The sequence below is a fragment of the Epargyreus clarus genome, unplaced genomic scaffold (assembly GCF_041222505.1).
Source record: "Epargyreus clarus isolate Ecla_fem2 unplaced genomic scaffold, WU_Ecla_fem_2.2 ptg000018l, whole genome shotgun sequence".
NCBI classification, from domain to species: domain Eukaryota; kingdom Metazoa; phylum Arthropoda; class Insecta; order Lepidoptera; family Hesperiidae; genus Epargyreus; species Epargyreus clarus.
Genome location: NW_027332226.1, coordinates 6,025,885 through 6,048,149, shown reverse-complemented (window position 1 = coordinate 6,048,149; position 22,265 = coordinate 6,025,885). Strand labels below are relative to the sequence as shown.

The following is a 22,265-nucleotide window of genomic DNA, read 5'->3' as shown; positions in this document are numbered from 1 at the left end:
TTAAAATTATATTGATATTTTTAACTTTTTTACTTAACTACATAATAATTCAATACAACTTGCTATGATTATATGCACTTATTAATTAAGGGCAATATAAAGATTATATAGATAACGCCTGAAAATAATAACAATTATTATCTTGCCATACCTATTAATTATACAAAGTAATTGAATTAACAATTATCTAGCTAGCTAGATCTTGACCTCGGACAAGTGATTAATAAAACTTACTAAGTCACGCATAGCAACATAGCGTTATATAAACATACTAACAAGAAAGATCGAACAACTTAGTCAATTAAATATTAAAATAAATATTTGAACAATAATTCAGCTACAATTCAAATAATTAAGTATCTAATTGTTATTGAAGTTATAGTTGTCTCTGCGCAATTGGGAAAACAGATAATATATTTTTAGCATGAGATTAAGTTGCGCGAGGCTGTAACACATAATTTAGGTACTTATGACATTGTTTGTGTATTTATTTTCTTTTATTGGTCGTAGTTGTGTTCCGTATATTTTTATCCGTAAAGTATTTTACACCAAAATACGTATAGATTCTTATGTGCGCACATGAGGACACATCATCAACCCATTACTGTCCCACTGCTGGGCACGGGTCTCCTCTCAGAATGAGAAAGATTAGGCCATAGTCCACCGCGCTGGCCAAGTGCGTATTGGTAGACTTCACATACCTTTAAGATTTTTTTTTATAAATCTCTCAGGTATGCAGGTTTCCTCACGTAGTTTTTTTTTCCTTCACCGTTTTAGCAAGTGATAATTAATTTCTAATACGCACATATATTTGAAAATCATAGGTGGAATTTGAACCTCGGACCCCTCGATCGAGAGGCCGCGTTTCTTAACCACCAGGCTATTACTGCTATTACATGAGGACACAAACACTTTTTATTATAACGATTTTATTGATCAACAAATAAATTCCTTTTAATAAATGATTCTTTTAGATTTTCCACTACAGATTTGAGAAAGCATTCTTCAAATTAAATTATTTATAGTAAAACCTCTCAGATACGCTTGCATTGTAATTATATACCGTTCTAAGTTAATCCTCTTGGATAAGTACATTTAACGAGGCTTCTTTACTAATGCTTCTTAGCTGGTCAGCGAACCGCGCACAAAGGGTCTGAATGAAATTTAGTTCCGTAGAGACAGGAACCTTATAACTTACCTAAGCCTATGCCATCAGTCCGCCTATCTATTCTATCTTTTAACATCTTATCTTTAGACATCTTTCAAGTCGTAAAATCGCATAAAGTTCGCATAATGTGTTATAAACACAAATATCAAATAATAAAAGTAGTAAAAAGTTGTGAACTCATATAACCTAATTTAACAAATTTTGTACCTAATCCAAAATAGGAACATTTCTATTTCTTTTTCGCTCTCTCGTTCTCTAGAATGCCTATAATGAGTTAGAAACATACAATGGCCGCCATTTCCGGTTACAAATTATTAAATAAATTATTTATGGAACGAAACTATAGTTAGGATTAGGACTCACTAAGGAACTTGGCAACGTTTATACCAAACATGGCAACTTACACCACACTTGCCCCCTTTACATTTATGTTTCCTCGGAACTATATTTTCAATTCTTTGTCATAAAATATTTACGAACAAATTTCGTTGAAATCGGCCGCACTCAGAATATAAATTGGGCACTTGTGCTTGCACCGGTTCCTATGCACCAGATGTGTTGCTTACAGTCATGTTATTGTGTTGCACGTCTGTAAATAGAGCTTCGGATGCAGAACAAATACCTTGAAGGCAAACCGGGCAACAAGTCGAACAATGGCACCGTTCAATAACTTCCAATTGTCCACTTCATATAACCAAGTCACTAGTTGTTTTATGTTGGAACTATTCATAAAATGCGTTGCAATTGAAACAACAAGTTAATATTTCTATTACAAATTTAAAATAAATAGACGCAGGAGTAAAAGATTCATCATTCAGATATGTGTATGGCCGGGAATCGAACCAGAAACCCTCTGTGTAAGAAATGTGAGAGGTGTGGTGTGTCACTCGAATGTTTGGGAACCATCGCCTTGCTTTAATCTGATTGGATGACAAATTTTGAAGAAAAAAACAAAAATCTCCATAAACTCATTTTATAACAATTTTGACCGTTCGCTGGTTTGTCCGACTATTGTAGATAGTACGTTAGGCTTTGACCATATATCAGTGCTAATGAATAATATGAAAAAAAAGAGAATTTGACGAAACACAACAGAAACACATAAAATGTAATTGACACATACTTGTGTCTTAATGAAAATTGTTTTTTTTTTTTATTTTTCTGTTCTACACATCCATGAATAATTATGCCATTAGGTTAAACAAAACAGGTTTAAATCAAATAAAAGGTTTAAATCAAATAAAAGTTTATGTATTCAAATTACTTACATAATAATTTAATTGTTATCAAATATAACGCTTTATGCGCTTCATTCTTTACCACCTGAAATTATACTCATTTTTGTACATAGGTAAAGTACTTTGTAAAAAGACAATATTAAGTTTGATATATTGAAATACTTATTAAGCCATAAGTCTGAGTCATTGGCGTCACAAAAAAATAATGGTCAAAAACTTGTGGGACTATTAAACTGATATAAGTACTTTAAAGGTGATACGACTTATACTGTGGCGGCAATGTAGCGATACTAACCTTTTTTTTCTCCGTCGTCCTCAGCGCTGCGTAGAGGACTCCGGAATCTCCAACGGAACGCAACCGGAGTCCTGTTAGCGCGGTGCCCCGTCGGGCTCCCCCTAGGTAAGCTTGACGCTCGCCACACCGTCTGGTGTGCACGACGATATGCGACCACATACACCGGCGTCCTTCCCGGGGTCGCTGGTCGGGCGATTTGAGTCCGCAATCCCGGAAGCCCCCTTTTATTCGCCTCTTACGACAGACAGAGGATACCGTAGCCCTGTTCTGGTCGTCTGTATTTGCGTTATTGTTCTTTTCTAAATTATTTGGGGTAGAACAAGGCTTCCAAACCTACTTCATATGAGTCATAACAGTTGGAGCTTGCTCTATTCAATTATGAAATTGCATCCAAATCGAGCTTATATTTTTGATTTACCACATTAATAAAAAATACACATACTATAATAAAATATTTCTAACACACATTTTATGAAATTGAGCATAAAAATACACAAAGGATACCAACATACAGAATAAATTAAAATTTAATTGCAAACGTAATGCCAGAGATTCCACATATTATTGTGGACCCAACTAAGTTATGCTGAAAATGTTGAAATCTTCATGAAGAGGACCAACTCATAAGTATAATTTATTGTGTTATATTTACATACACAACAATATCGAGATGTCAAGTGAATTTATATTGAGGATATGTTTTTTACATTAGAGGAAAAATTAACGAGGATGCAGTCCATATTACGTAAGTGGCTACTTTAAAATCTTTACTTTAAAATGTGAAAAAGTAATTAACTTGATAAAAGTTTACCAGCTTAACACCTTCAAGAGCACCGGAATCGAGAACAGATTAACTACGAAGTTTTTAAAAGAATCTATTGATAGAGTTAATTATTTTAGAAATTAATAAAGTGATCCGTTTTACTCTTATTTCCTGTACCTATAAAAATGCTGCAAATAATTGAAAAGGTTAAATACATCATCATTGTTTCCAATTTTTTTATAAAGAGTGAGTATATGTATGTCTATCTGTTTTAATATATTTTTAAATGTCATTGACCGTAAGTAACTTAACGAGGTCTCAGGTTACCTACGTGTATATTAGGAAAGAAAAAATAACCATATATATATTTTTTATTTCTTTTTATAATATAGGAGTAGCGGACGAGCATGCAGTCCACCTGATGGTAAGTGGCTACTGCCGCCCATGGACATCTGTAAACAACCCCAGATAGGATTAGATACTCCCACCTGAAGTCGGCCACAGATGCGCCGCTACCCCTGAGGACTAAGCTGGAAGGCCTCGGAAAAGTATGTCTCCCTTACCACACCCTTCAAAACGGAACACAGCAGCGCCGAACACTGCTGTTATTAGGCAGAAATATGTGTGGCGGTGGTGCCGCCGGAGTCGAACCAATATAATATCGTCGGAATATAGGTTAATGAGGTAAAAAAATGGATTATAATATTTAATCAATACCAACACCATAATTGGCAAAAATTACTTCACTAAATAGTAAATACACTGAAATAAAAGAAACTCAGGTCGCACATGGCTTAGGTGGACTTGAGACACGACCTGACAAGGAAACTCCTTTTTTAGGATTCCGTATCCAAAGGGTGAAAACGAAACCCTATTTCTAAGCCTTCGCTGTCTGTAAAGTCCGTCGTTCTGTCACAGGGCTCCATCTATTGGCCCGTATTAGAGCCTTGACATTTTTTCACTGCATAGAAAACATTGGCATCTACAACAACGGAGACTAAAAATGAAAATAGCTTGAATGTAAAGTTTCAGATTTTATCTCATTATATAATATTAGCTGACCCGGCAAACGTTGTGTTGCGCTATAAATAAAAAAGTGATAAGGGTGAATAACCCTTATCACTAAGGGGTATGAAAAATAGATAGTAGCCGATTCTCAGACCTACTGAATATGCATATAAAATTTGGTGAAAATCGGGAAAGCCGTTTCGGAGGAGTAGGGTAACTAACATTATGACACGAGAATTTTATATATAAGAGAATTGTAACATTACACTCATCAAATTATATAGTAGTAGTATTATAGACCCGGAAAAAATGTTAAACATAGTTTAAAACCGACAAAAAATACTTATTTGTTTAGCATGACTGATGCACTATTTCAAGCAGTGTGAGAAAGTAATAATCACACACTAAAACCTATTTAAGTATGCAATTAGTAAGGACACGACAAACAGATTTTGTGATACACAAACCGTTTGCAGTTATATTTTTAACCGACTTCCCAAAGGAAGAGAGGTTATCTATTCGACACGTATATTTTTTTTATTTTTTTTATACATATTTTCCTTTTTAATCCATTTCAACAAAGAGTTAATAGTTTTTAGTGTCATTTATAAAATGGGCTACGCATTTGTTTGGGAGAGATTTTACCGCGCACTCTTTTACTCTTCATATATGACGTTCAAGCACTGGCGGACTACGTCATGGGAGACCCGGGACGGAAAGTTGAATGGGGGCCCTAGTGGAAAAAGTTTATTTAATTTAACAAAACTTCAAATATATAGTCATACGAGTAGATATTCGTCGAAAAATACGTATGATTCCGGTGACTTTTTTGTCGTTGAATTATACACATTTCACTCTTGTTTCATTTTGACAACCTTTTTTAGCAACTGTTTTAGGGGGCTTACCCCTTCCCCCCTCCTAATCCGCTAGAACGTTAAAGTTAACATTATAATAGAGAAGTTTTTATGAAGAATATTTTTTTCTATGACGTATGATTATAAGATGAATAGGTACTACAAAAATTTGCCAATTTGACCTTTATCTCCTTCGACATTGAAAGTCGATGATACATATTATTATGATAGATTTAAATATTATTAATAGAATTCTGCACATTAAAAACATTGATGCATATTTTTGATTTTATTTGCATTTTAATTCAATATTTGAACTAATGGTTATTGTAGGCCTTGTCCTAATACGAGAACCGGCTCGTCTCGCGGACCTTGTGGATATTCAACAACGTAATAAGAAAAGACCTTAAACTTGGGTATTTTGAGACATACTCGTATGTATGGAAATCGAGATAAATCTAACTATCGTTATCCAAAATTTATGTTTGTACTTAAGTATACTCTTTTGGGTATTTGTAAAAAATAGTGATAATACATTTTACGACGACATCAAAATCGACAGAATAAATCAACTTAACGTCATCGTCATCGTTTTCTAAGAAAATCTGTGCAGAATAAATCTTGAAAATATTATAAAATTGATATTTATATGCTTTCAAAAAACATCTTCATAAAAATCTCTAGAATGTAACAAATTTTGGATGAGATTTAATTTTGAGTCGGTTTTCTGAATTTATGATATTTTACTAAGAAATAAAACATCATGAGAATCCCTACAAGCCTAACAGTTCTTGGGAAAAAAGGTCTCAAGAGAGCGTGTCGCCTACCAAACTGCACTTGGTCATCGGTGTGGGCTATGGCTTACACCCCTCTCACTTTGAAAAGGGACAGTGGGACAGTAATATGTTGGCGAAAATGACCTTCCTGTATTCGCTAATTGGCATTGAACCAGCATTATAAAGTGTCGTCCAGATCTACCCTCATTTATGGAGAGATATCCTTGCCTCCTTGCCAATAAATTTGAACCTTAACCCCCCATTGGGGAAGCCGAATTTCAACCACTGGGACTGCCATAGAGAAAAATTATGATGACCAACCTTTGTCGTATATTTTCAAGCACAAAGTCTTGTGATAAGCTCGATATAGTGATAACAACTGACAAGGACAGACAATCGAGGGGCCGAAAGCACGTATGTTTAACCACTGTCGGTCACCCATCTAACTTCCGACTACGCCGGACATTGCTTAACTTTGTAGTTCTAGTAAGATTTTCACACGCGGAAGTATGTGCGCTTCATTTTACTCTTACTATTAGCGATTCTACGAAAAACCCGATTCAGTTTTGCACTTCGACACAATGTATTTAAAATATAACGATTCAATGTCATTCCCCGAGTACATCGGCGGCTAGCGTCCTATACAAACGTACACGATGTTGAAGTTAGACAGCTCGCTTGTGCGAAGTGGTAATGTTTTGATAAAAATTAGACTGTTTGTTTATGTTACGTCACTGTTACATCTAGTTGTTGTAGCGACGCATCTTTTGAGTCAAGACTATTCAAAATCTAAGGACCCAAACCTACAAGTGTACGTGAAATTAAAGTGGAAACTTATTACTGCTTGGTTTAATGTAAGTACGTAGAAAATGCATTTTATGAAAATTAGAAGGATCAAAAAAGTAGTAAGAAAGATATGGAAAATTTACAGGGCTTACGAAGCGCAATAGATGCAATATTGTTTATGATGTAATAGGCTTTCTATGGATTAATATAATTAATTGAAATAATTATATCACACTATTGATAAGTTGATACAGTTACTTTTATTTACGATACATGAAATTTTTCTATTTGATTAGGAGTACAAGTATTTAAGTAATTTTTAATTAATTTATGAACCGGCACTTCAATGCAGCATTTAATACTCACTTAAAAGTATAAGTAATATTTTTTACAGAAATTTAACAATAATGTATTTTTTTTACAATCGACGTCATAAAAATATTTTATATATAATAATGTGAGTTCTCACGAATAGGTATGTTAAATACGAGTTATAAAAAAATATGTTATGAAGATAACTTAAATTAAATGATTGAATAATTAAATTATAATAGGATATTGTCCTTTAAAATAATTATGTATTTAGAATAAAAGAAAATTAAATTAATTTATTTAATTTATCACAGATTCCTTGAACATCAATAGTTAGATCAAGATAAAGTAATAATTGATAAGGGCCCACGTTAGCACCGGCCGTACCCTGGTAGTACGGTGGGACCGTCACGATTAAAATGGTACCACCGACTATAGTGTTCTCAATATCTAAAATTACTTAATTTAGAAGGGTGTGGTAAGGGAGACAGACTTTTCGGAGGCGTTCCAGCTTTGTCCTCAGGGGTAGCGGCGCATCTGTGGCCGACCTCAGGTAGGATCCTATCTGGGGTTGATTACAAAAGTCCATGGGCGGCAGTAGCCACTTACCATCAGGTGGACTGCATGCTCGTCTGCTACTCCTATATTATAAAAAAAACTGATTTATAGTCTCTGTTAATAATTTATGTTGTTAGTATAAGAAATTTTTGTATCTATCTATCTAGGATCTGTCTATCTATGAAATGCCTTATTAAACCAGATTTTGATTTTAAAAATTGATACACTTTCCGATCTATGTATACTTTTCCGAGGTATTCTAGCTTAGTCCTAAGGTTAAGCGGCGCATCTGTGGCCGACATCAGGTTGGAACCTAATCGCTTCTGGGGTTGATTACGTCCATGATGATGAGATGTCCATGGGCGGCGGCAGCCACTTACCATGAGATGGAGTAGATACTCGTCTGCTGTTCCTATATTAAAGCGCTTAACGCTGCTGTTATAAGGCAGATATGTTGTGAACGTAGACAATTATATTTACTTAATTCTCTTTTCACAGTTCTTTTTGACCCTGTCGCTCCAGAATACTTGAAATCTAAATTTCATTATCTCTGTGATATCCACGAGCGGGAACTTCGTTCCTCTAACTCTCGTGCTCTGTCTTTACCTCTTCATCGGTCTGGGTTTCTCTCTAATTCTTTCACGCTCCAATCAGCACGGCTTTGGAATGTTCTTCCTGAGGAACTTAGAAAAATGTGCTCCAAATACACTTTTAAAAAGAATGTCTTTGCTCACTATTGTAATTTAGTTCATTATTAGATATGGTGTTTACACAATTTTTCTTCATTTTCACGTAGTAATTTATTTTAAAATGTATTTACTTCTCATCTATTTATATCTTATTTTTTCTCTTTCTTTCTTACATTCTTTCTTTTTTCATGTTCTCCCTTCTCCCTATTTTTTCATTTTATTTTATTTCCTATTTATTATCATTAATTTAGTATAGTTGTACCGCCTTCAATTTTTCTGCACATCCCTAAGGTTGACTGGGAGAAAATGCTATTTAGTATTAAGTCCGCTTTTTACACCACATTGTTTTTAACATGGTCAATGAAGAGTAAATAAATAAAAAAAATATAGGTGTGGCGGTAGTGCCGCCGCAAGTCAAAGCCACAAAGGGTTCTACCACCTTCAAATAAACTTGCAGTTATATCAAGAAGCAAGAAGTGCGGTACCAAGTTCCTTAATGTAACGAGAAAACATAAAGAAAATAATTTTAAGAAATTTCTAATTTGAATTCCAAAACACAATCGAGGTCGTTAAACTATAGCGGTAATCACATGGTAATACATATGATTTCATATTGTAATTTACGAATAAAAAAAATAATGTAGTAAGTAGGTTTTTACAATTTCGTTGTTGCTATTTTTTTGCATTACTTATATTTTTTTCTGAACTAGAAATCTACTGAGCTTATCTGGAACATGGATTTTTATTACAACTACTACTTTTATAAGACAATAATTAACTAAAACCTACGTATATAATTAAAACAAGATTGATAAAAACCGCTTCTTACTTTGCGATTTTAATCTGTTCTGCGAGTAATAATAATTGACACCGTTACCTCAGGAGAGTCACTCTAATGTCTTTTTATTTTTTATTCATGTACATAACTAGGATAATTCATTTTTATATCCTTAAACATTTATTAATATTTTATGATAGTTGAAAAAAAATATCAAGTGCGAGTCGAATTTTCACAGACTAAACATTTAAAGTGTCTACTTATAACAGTTCAATAGTTATGGGTAGAAACTTTAAATAGGTATTTGTAGTTATAGCTGCCATAGTAATGTATAATATGTATTTTTTTATATAACGGTTTATGGTTCAAGAGCTACCTCTTATGGTATATATGTTTGTGTACCCATTTATAATAATGACTCTACAGTCATTATTATTATAAATGGGTAGACAAACAAACAGCTTTTGTTTTTTTCACATTAAAATAAATATTTTGAAAGAATTTGAAAGTGGTAGAACCCTTTGTGGATCGACTCCGGCGGCACCACCGCCACACATATTTGTGCCTGATAACAGCATTGTTAGACGCTGCTGTGTTCCGTTTTGAAGGGTGTGGTAAGGGAGTAATACTTTTCCGAGGCGTTGCAGCTTAGCCATCAGGGGTAGCGGCGCATCTGTGGCCGCCCTCAGGTTGGACTATATAATCCTGTCTGGGGTTGATTACAGATGTCCATGGGCGGCAGTAGCCACTTACAACATCAGGTGGACTGCCTGCTCGTCTGCTACATATTCGAATCAAATACTGTAACTTAAAAAGTAATATGCAACTCTAAAAACTATTTATGAATTCATATATTAATTTAATATGTATGCTAGATAATTAATTCTGCAACATCATTATCGCTCTCTGTCCAAAAAATCTAATCTGCCATTAAATTGAGGTCAAACAAATACAAATATTACAGAAATCATTATAATTTATGTGGTAGCAATACCATAATCTAGTATAGGATACTAGAGGCCTCACGTACAAAGATTTGTTTACTAACAAACAATATGCCATAACATACTTAAATATTATAATACGAAACCTTTTGAGGGTGTACAACGGTGGTTATATTGCGGAAGTACCGCCAATCTACTTATGGGGTCTCCTTCATTGGGACGACACGACACGGCAATCGCAACGGCTTGAGTGTACCCATAATCTATACTCGTACATACAATCAATAAAATTGGATTGTCTATTTTTTTAATTGAAATAACCGCTTTTTACTACATGCATATGAATATACGTACGGTACATACACATGTCTGTCTGTTTGTTCTGTCTAATCTCTGAAATGGCTGGACCGATTTTGACGGAACTTTTATTGGCAGGTAGCTGATGTAATAAGGAGTAACTTAGGCTACTTATATTTTAGAACCAGCTGCGCCCCTGTTTTTTTAACGCGGGTGAAACCGCTGGGCACAGCTAGTACTGTATGAAATTGTACTGCACGCTATTTCACTGGCACTGAGGATACTAGTTGACATACATATAAATCTTCCCCCTTGTGTTCATTTGTTCGTCACCGTTGTGTCATGTTGTATCACTGTCGATCAAAAATAGCTGCTGTTGTCGTGCTGTCGGTGCCGTGTAGGTGTCGTGTCGTCCCTATGAAGAGGCACCCTATCTATAATTATTAAATATGCCGTTATTGTATATAAGTAATGATATGTTGATAGTATACAGTCAAAATGATTAGAATATTTTAAGTGTAAATTAATTTTCATGAATATAAAATAGATAAAAAACCTGGAAATTTATTAATTATTACTTACTTATTACAAATCATTTACTTGTGACACACTATGTGCTTTATTTTGAATACATAGGATACATGAATAACCAGCAGTTATAGTTAATATAGCTACATTATTATGTACATTAGTCCTTCTCATGAGAGGCATTACCTATGACTACGATATATCGAGAATGCGAAAATATATCGCAAATGACGCCGAGGTAAGACTAGTCGGTGATTAATAAAAAGTCGCCAAAATGAATATAAAATTCACAATTTGATATTAAATCGGTATATCAGTATTTAAGATCATTAATATAAGTATCAATATCGGCAATTTGACATCTCTAAACACATGCTAATATTATATACGTACATTATACTACAGTATATTAGTATAATCCGGATAGTAGCGGCCTGTACCAACTAATTTCTACAATATACAGTGCAGTGTTTCTGCAGTCACTTAAGTTAATCCTTAGATCTGGTTGTGGTCATGTGCATGTGGCTTACTTACGTGTTTAGTTTAGGTATTACTTAGGCTTACTTACGTGTTTAGTTTAGGTACTACTTATAAACGTTGGTATAATATCATACCTGAAATATGAGAAAATGTTAGGATTTAAAATTCGGTATTCCTATAGTTCCGCCACCAGAATAGGGCTACGGTATCCCCTACCTGTTGTAAGAGGCGACGAAAATGATCCCAAAAAGGACGGCGGTATGTGTGGTCGCATACCATCGTGTACACCGGACGGTGTGGTGATTCAATCTCAACTGGGCAGAGCTCGACGGGCAGTGCGCTGAGAAGGCTCCGGTTGCGTTCCTTTAGAGTTCTGACTGACTGCCCGATTGCTTATTCAATACTGTCATAAACCGATGGACTATTATTATTTCAAAATTAATATTCTACTATAGAACTAAAATTCACAAAATAACAGCCTATTACAAAATTATATTTCTAATTTGGGGATAACATAAAACTATTAACATTTATTTATATATTTAATAAAAAAACACAAAACTTACAAAGATATTACGTCCGTAATTAAGTAGACAATAGGTAATTATATGCATTCAATTTTATCAATGTGCCAGCTATTTATTCCTATGCTAAAGTAGTCGCTATCTTTATAAGGAAAGAAATGAATTCTACATTATATTTGTAATCACCAATGTATCACCAGGATTATCCTTAAGAACTATGTGGGCACATCGCATGAATTTGAATGACAATGGCATAATTAAATTTGGTATCTTGGAACTGATCTAATGATGGAGCCAAGAGCGATACTCTAACTCTTTAGGACTAAGGGTAAAAAAGGGTAGAAAATGTACCATACATCTCCAACTCCATCATCAGATCAGTCCCAAGATACCAAATTATGGCATTGTGATTCAAATTACACACAAATATGAAGTTTCACTTCGACACGACAGTTAAAAGTAAGGAAATATTTACTTTGTTTGCTAGTTAGTTGGTTTTTTACAACTGAAGAAGGTTATTTTAAACTGTTTAACTAGTTAATAATGTAATTTTGTACTGTTTCACACATTGTGAGTCGGTATCAAGCGTAATTTAAATTAAAAAAATAGGTCATTACGTTTTCGTCGGTTTCAGTCCCTTTCATGCAAAAATAGCCTAAACTTTATTTCTTAAACTTTAAATAGTAAGTGCGGTACCATTCTGAAATCTATATTAACTAAACATATTTTTTAAGTGCACTTATAGTTCAGTACATTTTATTCACCGCGAATAGTCAAACTTGAGGAAAAAATTGTAAAAAAATTAAAAACTAAAAAATAGCCCTATTTTTACATGATTTTTTTACATCTTTTAACCAATTTACATTTTAATAGGGTAGACAACTATCTGATAGTATTTAACAGAAAAAATAAAAACTGTAAAACCAAATTTGTACACGCAGTTAACAAAAGAAGCTGAAAAGGGCTGAATTTAAAAAAATATAAAACAATCGATAGTGCAAAAACGGTGACACTTTTACTAAGGCTTTTTTTCTCAGGTTAGACCCTAGCTATCTTCTACCCAAGTTTGTCGTGGTACTAACGGGACACCCTGCATATGTATCTGTGCATGTAACGGAATCTTTAAACTCGATTTTTACCCACTTTGAACGATCCGATTAATTTAAAATTTTGAATAATTATCAAGAACCGATGACAATACACGATTTTAATAATTTTATCCCATTCTTGTAATTAGGATCGTCAGAAATTAGGATTAGCGATTTATTTATGTCTATGTCTCTTATTTTCAGCTGCTCACTGCGCCTTATATACTGATAAGTATTTACTGTGAATGGAAGGCTCTAAAACGTGAAAGTCAATCAAAAAACATCCTAAGGTTAAATAAAGCTAGAAATTTTCTTTTCAACAGCATTATTCTACCAGTCACGTTGGTAAGTCATAATATTTATTTGTTTAAATATGTTCAAAATAATTTATTAATATTGAATTCTAGTCAAATCCTATATACCTTGTATTGTAGAATTCCTTAGTGCGGCATATTACGGAAATTTAAGTGTTTTTTATATAAAATATAAAAAGCAGTCCACCTGATGATAAGTGTCGACTGCCACCTACAGACATCTGTAATCAACCCAGGTAAGATTAGAATCCTACTTGAAGTCGGCCACAGCTTCTGCTACTAGATAGAAATAGGTGTGACGGTAGTGGTTCCGGAGTCAAGTCATAGGGATTTACCACCTTACAATATTGAGTTATGAATCTTAAATTTTAAATCTGCATGCAATATTTCTGTACGTGTTGCTTAAATGTGTTTCTTTGCTAATTACAGTTCGGAGATATACTGTTCTGGCGTATCTACAACAAGGACCGAAGATTGCTGATGCCTCTATCAGCTGATGAGTATATCTCCATGTGGAATCAGCACAGTATGCACACAATCTCGCTCCTCTTCGTATTATTCGATCTAGCGTGTGTGCCCCGGAAACGGCCTAAGAATATGACGCCCCAAATACTTGCCTTGACAGCTTTCCTCACGTTGTATGTGCTAGTGTAAGTACCTATCAAACAGCCGAAAATTGTGTATTTTATATGATTTTAGGTTATATGATTTCCTACTATTGAAGTATATAGCTTTAAATATAAAGCACCTGAATATTTCATACGAATGGAATATAATACTTCGAATATATTACACTATTGAAGTTTATTCCAAAATAACTATGAACAGGACTTTGTTTTTGACTGGACTTTACTTTGATTTTAACGGGACTTCCGTCTATTTTTTTTAATAATATAGGAGTAACAGACGAGCATGCAGTCTACATGATGGTAAGTGGCTACTGCCGCCCATGGACATCTGTAATCAACCCCAGATAGGATTCGATATTCCTACCACAGATGCACCGCTACCCCTGAGGACTAAGCTGGAACGCCTCGGAAAAGTCTGTCTCCCTTACCACACCCTTCAAACCGGAACACAACAGCGCCTAACACTGCTGTTATTAGGTAAAAATAGGTGTGGCGGTGGTGCCGCCGGAGTCGAACCACAAAGGGTTCTACCACCTTCAAAATGTAATCAAATCTAATCCTTCAAAATCTAATATTGTCGTGTCCGCTCGCTTGACGTTTGCCACAAACTCCAAACCTCTACAAACGTTTGGCTTGATCAAACGCCATGCTACAAGCGCTAACAAACCTACACAAACCAAGGAAAACGCTTTTTCCACACGTATAAATTAGTGGCGGTTTGGCAAGCATGCGGATGCAGCAAAAGAAATTTTGCAAGGAATTATTTAAAATATTTTTGGATAACTGCTAAAAAAATCAAAAAATATATGAGACAAAATGACACTTACATCGCTAACTATAACTTAATCTTTACAGAATAGCGCACAGCATATCGAAGGGAGAATACGTATATCCTGGAATCAGATTGTTCTCTACAAACAAATTATTGGTCACATGTGTGTACATGTACATAGCAAACTTTTTCTACTATACCGGCCAGTGGTTTGTTGTTGACCTGATATGGGGCCAGAGAGGAACCAGGAAGAAAATTGCTTGAAAATGCGCACTTGAGTCCTTTGAGGATCAAAATGTGGGGTGCTATATGAATTTAAAGAAGATATTGTGGATATAGTTAAGGAATTAACTGGATTGGAATTAAGTTAGCATCATGCGGGAAATGGTTTGTTTTGAGAATGAGATAAAAATATGTATGAACACTAAAAATGAATAGCAATTATATTAGTCCAATACTAAGCCAGGAGGATAGATTCATATTATGTTCGTGTGACTATATTATGATATTCAAATTCCGTTTGCCGATAATCATGTCTGTCATATGTTTTATATTTTTTTACAAATAGAGTATATGTTTTTTTTATTAATATTTTTTATAAATATAAATCATAGTGTAGAAAGAGATATTCCTTATCTAAGTTGCCGTTAATAATAATAAGTAATCATATCGTTTAATAAGGTTATATTCATATATTATTTAATCAACTTTGAAATAATATACAATGAACAAAACTATATATCTAGATATTGTTTATCTGATATCTTAAATTCTAGGTTTTATATTTCAGTTTGAACGTAATTAACGTAAATTTAATATTACGTACACGCCTTAGGATATCTAAGTAATGTAAACAAACATTCGCAAACTTTTAAATTGACAATTATATGGACTTATGATTTTAATATAGTCATAATCTGTAAGGCTGTATCCCTAGGACTAAGGTTGTGGTATTAGAAATATCTATAGGTATAAAGGTACCGTAATGGTTAGGCTCATTTATTTTTATAATTAAATTATTTCCAAAATATCAGATAGTATTACGTTGCCACTAATAAATTGGCAGGCGCTTATCATATTATGTAATAATGCACAGAAACCTTGTTTCCTATGTTTAAAACCATATCACATATTAAATAACGAATCGTATAATTATTATGTATTATGTATTTTAAATTGTTTATTGGTAAAATCGGCAATATTCATAAGAAAATCATTAATGTAGAGACGAATGCAATGTTTAAAGCAATGGGAGATAATTATAATATGCATTGTTTTAATCAACATCACCAAAAAAATAAAATATAAAACCACCCAACAGTCTTTACGTTTCTCAACAAATGCCAGTAAGACACCAGTAACCCCAAAGAAGAAGAGTTCCCAAAGAAAGAAGCTCTTCAAACTATGATTATATTATTTTTAAGTTGGTACTTACCGTTGGTCGGCTCTAGAGGAAGATTCTCTATATTTTTGTCACTTACATTAGGAATTCCAACTTAGATCTCAAGGGGCATCGACATATAATATTTTCTCGAGAATCAAATTATGAATGAGTATAGAAGTAATATACGATTTATATCATTCACATGAGATTGAATACCAATATAATTATAGAAAATCATTTTAAGTTACTTTAAAATATATCGATTAATCGTTTAAGTACATTTTATTTTAATTTAACCTATGTGATGATATGTTGACGAAGAGGAGACCTCTACGAGGTGCAGACAGAATCCATGTAAGCACAGCACACTAAGTTTTTTTAAAGGAAATGAGTTATCATGAACTACTTATTTCTCCTTTATGAAGGAAACACTCTAAACAAAATTTGCCTGTTAATAGTTTAAACATCGCTAAGAACAGGAAATGAAAAACATACAACGCCTTTTGAACACCAATCGCACCAATCGCCTTTTGTACATTCTAAATATAGTTTTCTACTAAGCCTTTTCGCATATTTCAGAACAATAAAACGTTGTATGCCGTGTACCGCATATGCGTTGCTGTTTGTACACAACTAATAAATAAGTCCTAAAGAATTAAATAAAAAAATAGTGGGTAATTTAAACGCAAAATCACCCTATAATCCTATCAAACACCGCTACTAAACACCTACAGTACCTACCCTTGAGTACCCTACCATGAGTTTTCAAAACATCCCACTCCACATTCCACAACTTTTTGTCTACCATACATTTTCGCAAAAAAGAGAGACAAAACATAAAGAACCATTTTGTGAATTTAGACATTTAATGTTACGTTACTGACACTATAGTTCTGATACAATCCGCTAGGGGCGCTGATTGGGCAAATTGTATGGGCAAATACGTAAACAAATACCAAAACAGTCATATTTGTCAAAACGTAAAAACTCATGGTAAGGGTGCTGGATAGGAAACGAGCAGGAAACGATAAGCACACAACGCCTTTTAAACACGAAACAACCTTGTTAAAACTTAAGTCCACAGCGCCGGTGACGTGTAAAATAAATATCACTTATTGCGTCTGGGGAAATATTTTTAGAATGCAAACACAAACTGTCACTGCGTTTGTTAGTTTGAGTGGCTACTGGCCGTTGACCGAGCATTAAAACAATGTATTTGAAGGCAGTCAAGAAGTGTTTCGAGGTATCTGAAGGCATGGGTTGTTTTGGAGGACGGGTCCGGAATTAAAAGGCTCTGAAATTTGCCTGGTGAAAAAAAGTTCTCCTGTTTGAAGAAGTTTTAGCCCTCCGCTTATGCCTACATCTAGAGGCTCTAACTTAAACATAAAGTACAAGAAACCGATATTTTGGGCGTTACGATTTATCTATTGAACCTTTTCACGTAAATAATTTAATTTTCACAATGTGTAATGTATATTTATTTTGCTGCTATGAAAACAAATATTTAAAAAAGGAGAATATTTAATGATACAGAACATGCCAGTTTGACTTGCACTTAGCCAATTATTCCGCTCGTATGTAGAAAGTGTTTCTACGTCATGTCCCTATTACGTACCTTACTGTGAGTTTTCTTTGTCCAGACCAACTTTACCGTGAAAGTTAGACAAGGCTCGACAGCATGCCTAGTGCCATCATTTTGTATTACACTTTTAAAGTTACGACCCAGTTTGTGAGTTACAAGGCACTCGCTTCAAAACAAAGAACAAGACGCGATACAAATGCGACAATGAAATATTTGCATTTCAAAACTTCGCGCCGTTATCATGGGAGTTTGTAATCTGAAGGATGTCCTTTACAGACTTTGATTTATTTATTACACAGATTTACATTAAAAACAGTAAGTGAATAGACTTAGCATTTAATCTGTGATGCTCCGGACAGATATCCCTTACATTACCGCTTAAATCCTAAAACTGTAGGTAAATCTTCATTCATATTTATTCCTCGATGTCATTGTGCAAGTTTACTAGCTAGTTCGTTTACAATCGGGCGATTCGACAAGCGGATTGTGCTTCACTTCCGGGGCACCACCGTTATACCTGTTTCTGTCTAAAACAGTAGTGTGTTCTGGTTTTAAAGGTGTGGTAAGGTGGGTCTCCCTAACCCTTACCTTAGGCAGGAGGAGAGATTACCACACGCGTTCTAAGTTTAGTCCTCAAAGGTAACACCCCACCTGAGACCGACCTCAGTTAGAACTCTATTCTTACCTGGAGTTGATTACAGATGTCTAGACGAGCAGCAGTGGCCACAACCATCACATGGATAGCTCGTTTTCGGCGATGTCCACTAAGATCCATTGCAAAAATCCATTGATGGATCTTTTTGCACTTTTTTGTCCACTTTAATCCATGATACAGGATTTTATTCAAAGTGGATCTTTTAGGACTAATGGGTGTCGGAAGATCCATTATGAATAAAAACATACGAAGAAACATAACTTTTTTATGGCTCAAAAACACACAAAAGAAAAAATAAATTAAAATACATGAAAAGATCCCTATTTAAGTTTATTTTGTGTGTTATTGAGCCATAAAAAAGTTATGTTTCTTCGTATGTTTTTATTTATAATGGATCTTCCGACACCCGTTAGTCCTAAAAGATCCACTTTGAATAAAATCTTGTATCATGGATTAAAGTGGACAAAAAAGTGCAAAATATCCATCAATGGATTTTTGCAATGGATCTTAGTGGACATCGCCTCGTTTTCCACTGCTATATTATAAATAGAAATACACATAACCATCCACTCCCCAACCAAAACTGTCCAGTAGCCAACTATGTAACGAATTGAAAGTGAGACCCTCTTATCTAACTCACTAGTAAGTATGATGACAACGGTTAGTTTACCAGCTAACAAGCCCGTACGCCAGCGAGAACTGAGCAAAGTAGCCCGGCTTTTCGAAAGCTTATTTACAAAGTTGTGAATATACCAGACGAGTTTAATATCAGATAATGAATATATTGATTAGTAGCTAGTAAACTTTCCCTAGTAGTTATCATCGACGCTGAGTAATCACAGGATCATAGGGTTAGTGTTACTATTCATATTGTCAAATCATCTAAGCATGCAACTCATCTTTAAAGTGGTTACTACTTCCCATGAATATACAGATATCCCGAATATATACAGAATGACCCGGACTAATTTACCTTTTCAGGGATCAAACCTAGAAGAATTAACATAATCATTGCGCCGTAACCTCTACATTTACCTATTACCAAAAATAAAAACAGATCGTAATATTCATCAAAATCTTAAACGTAATAATATTATTACCCGTTTTATTTCCAATAATTTCAAGCTTGTTAATGAGGAAACTGAGAGTAAACTGAAGTCTGCTGGAATTTATGATATTAACATTGCGTTCTACTTTATTAGAGGGAGTATTTAAAGACTTTCTTTACCCACGTAGCTTCGAAGCCTTCCGTTTAGCGGTTTATTAACAATTTATTAACCACAGCGTAGCAACTTAATGAGTGGTTTCGAAAATTACCATTAATGAAACAGATATTTGCTGTAGACTGATTTTACTTTAAGATTTATGCTCACGGCTTTCAATGACTTTTTAGGGTTCTGTTTACATTAGAAACTCAAATATTATAGCGGCAACCCTTTTGTATGCTAGTTACAGATTGCTTCAATGTTTTGTTATGAACTACCCCCAAGGCCTCCCACAACGGCTTTCACGACGGCTATACAATGAAATCAACCTGTGCAGACTGCTTAAGGTGGCCTCCAAGACACAAAGCATTAGTGATCTCCCACCCAATTATCTACGTCGTCTTACGTCACGTCATTACAGTAATACGTATGTATCAGATCATACAAAAATGTTACAATAATTCTAAGTTGTAACTAAAGATTATTATTATCATCAATCAATTTCATTTGGCCAATAATCTTTTCTAATAAAAAGAACATTGTATTTGGAATAAGCACGCACCCTTATAAAAGATTTGTCATGACAGATATTTTTAAATCATCCTCAAAACTATTAAAATAACTTGAGGTCATGACATATTTTAACTGTCAAAACTGTTTAAATTTTTGTCATGTGTTAAATATTATTGATTAAATCCATACTTATTAATATAGCTAATTTTGATTTAACTAAAATTTTATAAAAATACTAGCTGACCCAGCAAACGTTGTATTGCCATATAAATTTTAAAAAAAATTAGGGTTGTACTACCCCTAACATTTAGGGGGATGAAAAATAGACGTTGGCCGATTCTCATAGATACCGGATAAGCACAAAAAATTCATCAAAATCGGTCAAGCCGTTTTGGAGGAGTATGGCAACGAAAACTGTGACACGAGAATTTTATATATTAGACAAAACGTATCTACTAACTCCATCTAGTAACATGTGAGAGAAACTGCAATTGGAAAGGTACTGCTAACTATAGCATGTAAACGCAAAGACCGGTGACTCTACATAGTCGAAGTGTAGTTAGTACATTTCTTACCCACTAGATGATGTTTATCATTCGTATAGAAGTTTATTTGTTGTAAAAGGTATCATACTTACATTTTTAAAAATGAACAGTACCCTTACCATGAGATTTTACGTTTTGACAAATATGACTGTTTTGGTATTTGTTTACGTATTGGCCCGTACAATTTCTAAGTTCTGACACAATCCGCTAGGGGCGCTGATTGGAAATTGTATGGGCAAATACGTGAACAAATACCAAAACAGTCATATTTGTCAAAACGTAAAAACTCATGGTAAGGGTACAGGAATCGCAAACGTATATGATACATGTTTTGTTACTCCTGGGGACTGAAGAGTTTACGGAAAAAGGGGAGTTAAAAAAAGATGTATGTCGTTAATTTGCTGACATATGAAGATGTATATTTTCTTCTCCATATTTTCGTAATTAAGTATAGTCCGTGTAAAACTGCTAGTCCGCTCTGAATTTAGAAAAGAATCGCGTCGCCATGGCAACAATGGTACACGCAACAACTTCATAGCGGACTAGCAGTTTGGCGCGGACTATACAGTAGTTAAAGACTTCTCTATATTAAACACTTTCAGATAAATAATTAGCGTAGGTAGCATATCATCGGCTTTCAGATAATAATATTAAAACCGTTATTTAAATAATTTTAAAATATTTTCTGCTATCGTATATAAACTATTAAGTTTTGTGTGTGAGTCGTATAATTTATTCTACGTACATAGTGTGTAGTTTATTACCCGCCTGTGAAGATGTTTAAAAACTAGGGAGGAGTTGTAAATTTAAAAAAAATCGATGTATTTTCGTATTAAGATTTTCAAAATCAACAATTACAGATAAACGTTTATTACTACTATTATATTATTATTACTGTTTATAAGCTTTTTTAGTTTATAGTTTAATTTTTTACTTTTCAGTCTTTAAATTTCATGTATATAACTTGCTCTTTGTACAAAAAATATTGTGGATAACGCCTGAGTTACATATTTCCGTCGCTATTAAAAACTTACTAAAACTTTTTTTTAAAAAATGTTTATTTTTTATTACACATCTAAGATAATTTTCCGCTAAACCTCGTATGTGTATGTTCAACATTCACAAGTCATGTATAGATTGATTGATATATTAATTATTTTATTAGGTCATCCTATTCCAATTAATAGACTGAGGGTTTGAATTGCGAGGTTCGCTCTTATATCTGATTGGTCAATCAATATAAAAATGCCCTACAACATACATAAGTATTCTTGTGTGTACTGTTGACCTGAATTTCATGGATACTGACACCTATCGAGCTGTCAGATTTCCATTTACCTCGGTGACAGGCTCCGGCGGATTCTGGCTCTACTCCGCATTAAGAGCACTCTCGTTTCTAATTAGGCATTAATTGAATTAGGGTGCGTCGAAGAGCCCTTTGTCGGTCGCTTTACGAGGAAGTAAAACACTTTCCAAATTATAATAAGCTACTTTGTTTTTTTATATTAAGACATGTTGTTGTTAATAATGAAGTATTTTAAAGTTTTTTTCTAGTAGTAGGGTTCCGAAGCCTGAGGTTG

At 34.1% G+C, this 22,265-nt stretch overlaps 1 protein-coding gene across 1 annotated transcript; it reads left to right on the top strand.

Moving 5' to 3' along the window:
• The first annotated feature begins 6,741 nt into the window (after nt 1-6,741).
• Nucleotides 6,742-15,717, top strand: LOC140749788 (androgen-dependent TFPI-regulating protein). The gene is made up of 4 exons (XM_073082952.1): nt 6,742-6,956; nt 13,291-13,431; nt 13,830-14,050; nt 14,885-15,717. The coding sequence occupies exons 1-4, from the start codon at nt 6,759-6,761 to the stop codon at nt 15,063-15,065; spliced, it is 741 nt and encodes a 246-aa protein (XP_072939053.1). The 5' UTR covers nt 6,742-6,758; the 3' UTR covers nt 15,066-15,717.
• Nucleotides 15,718-22,265: the final 6,548 nt, after the last annotated feature.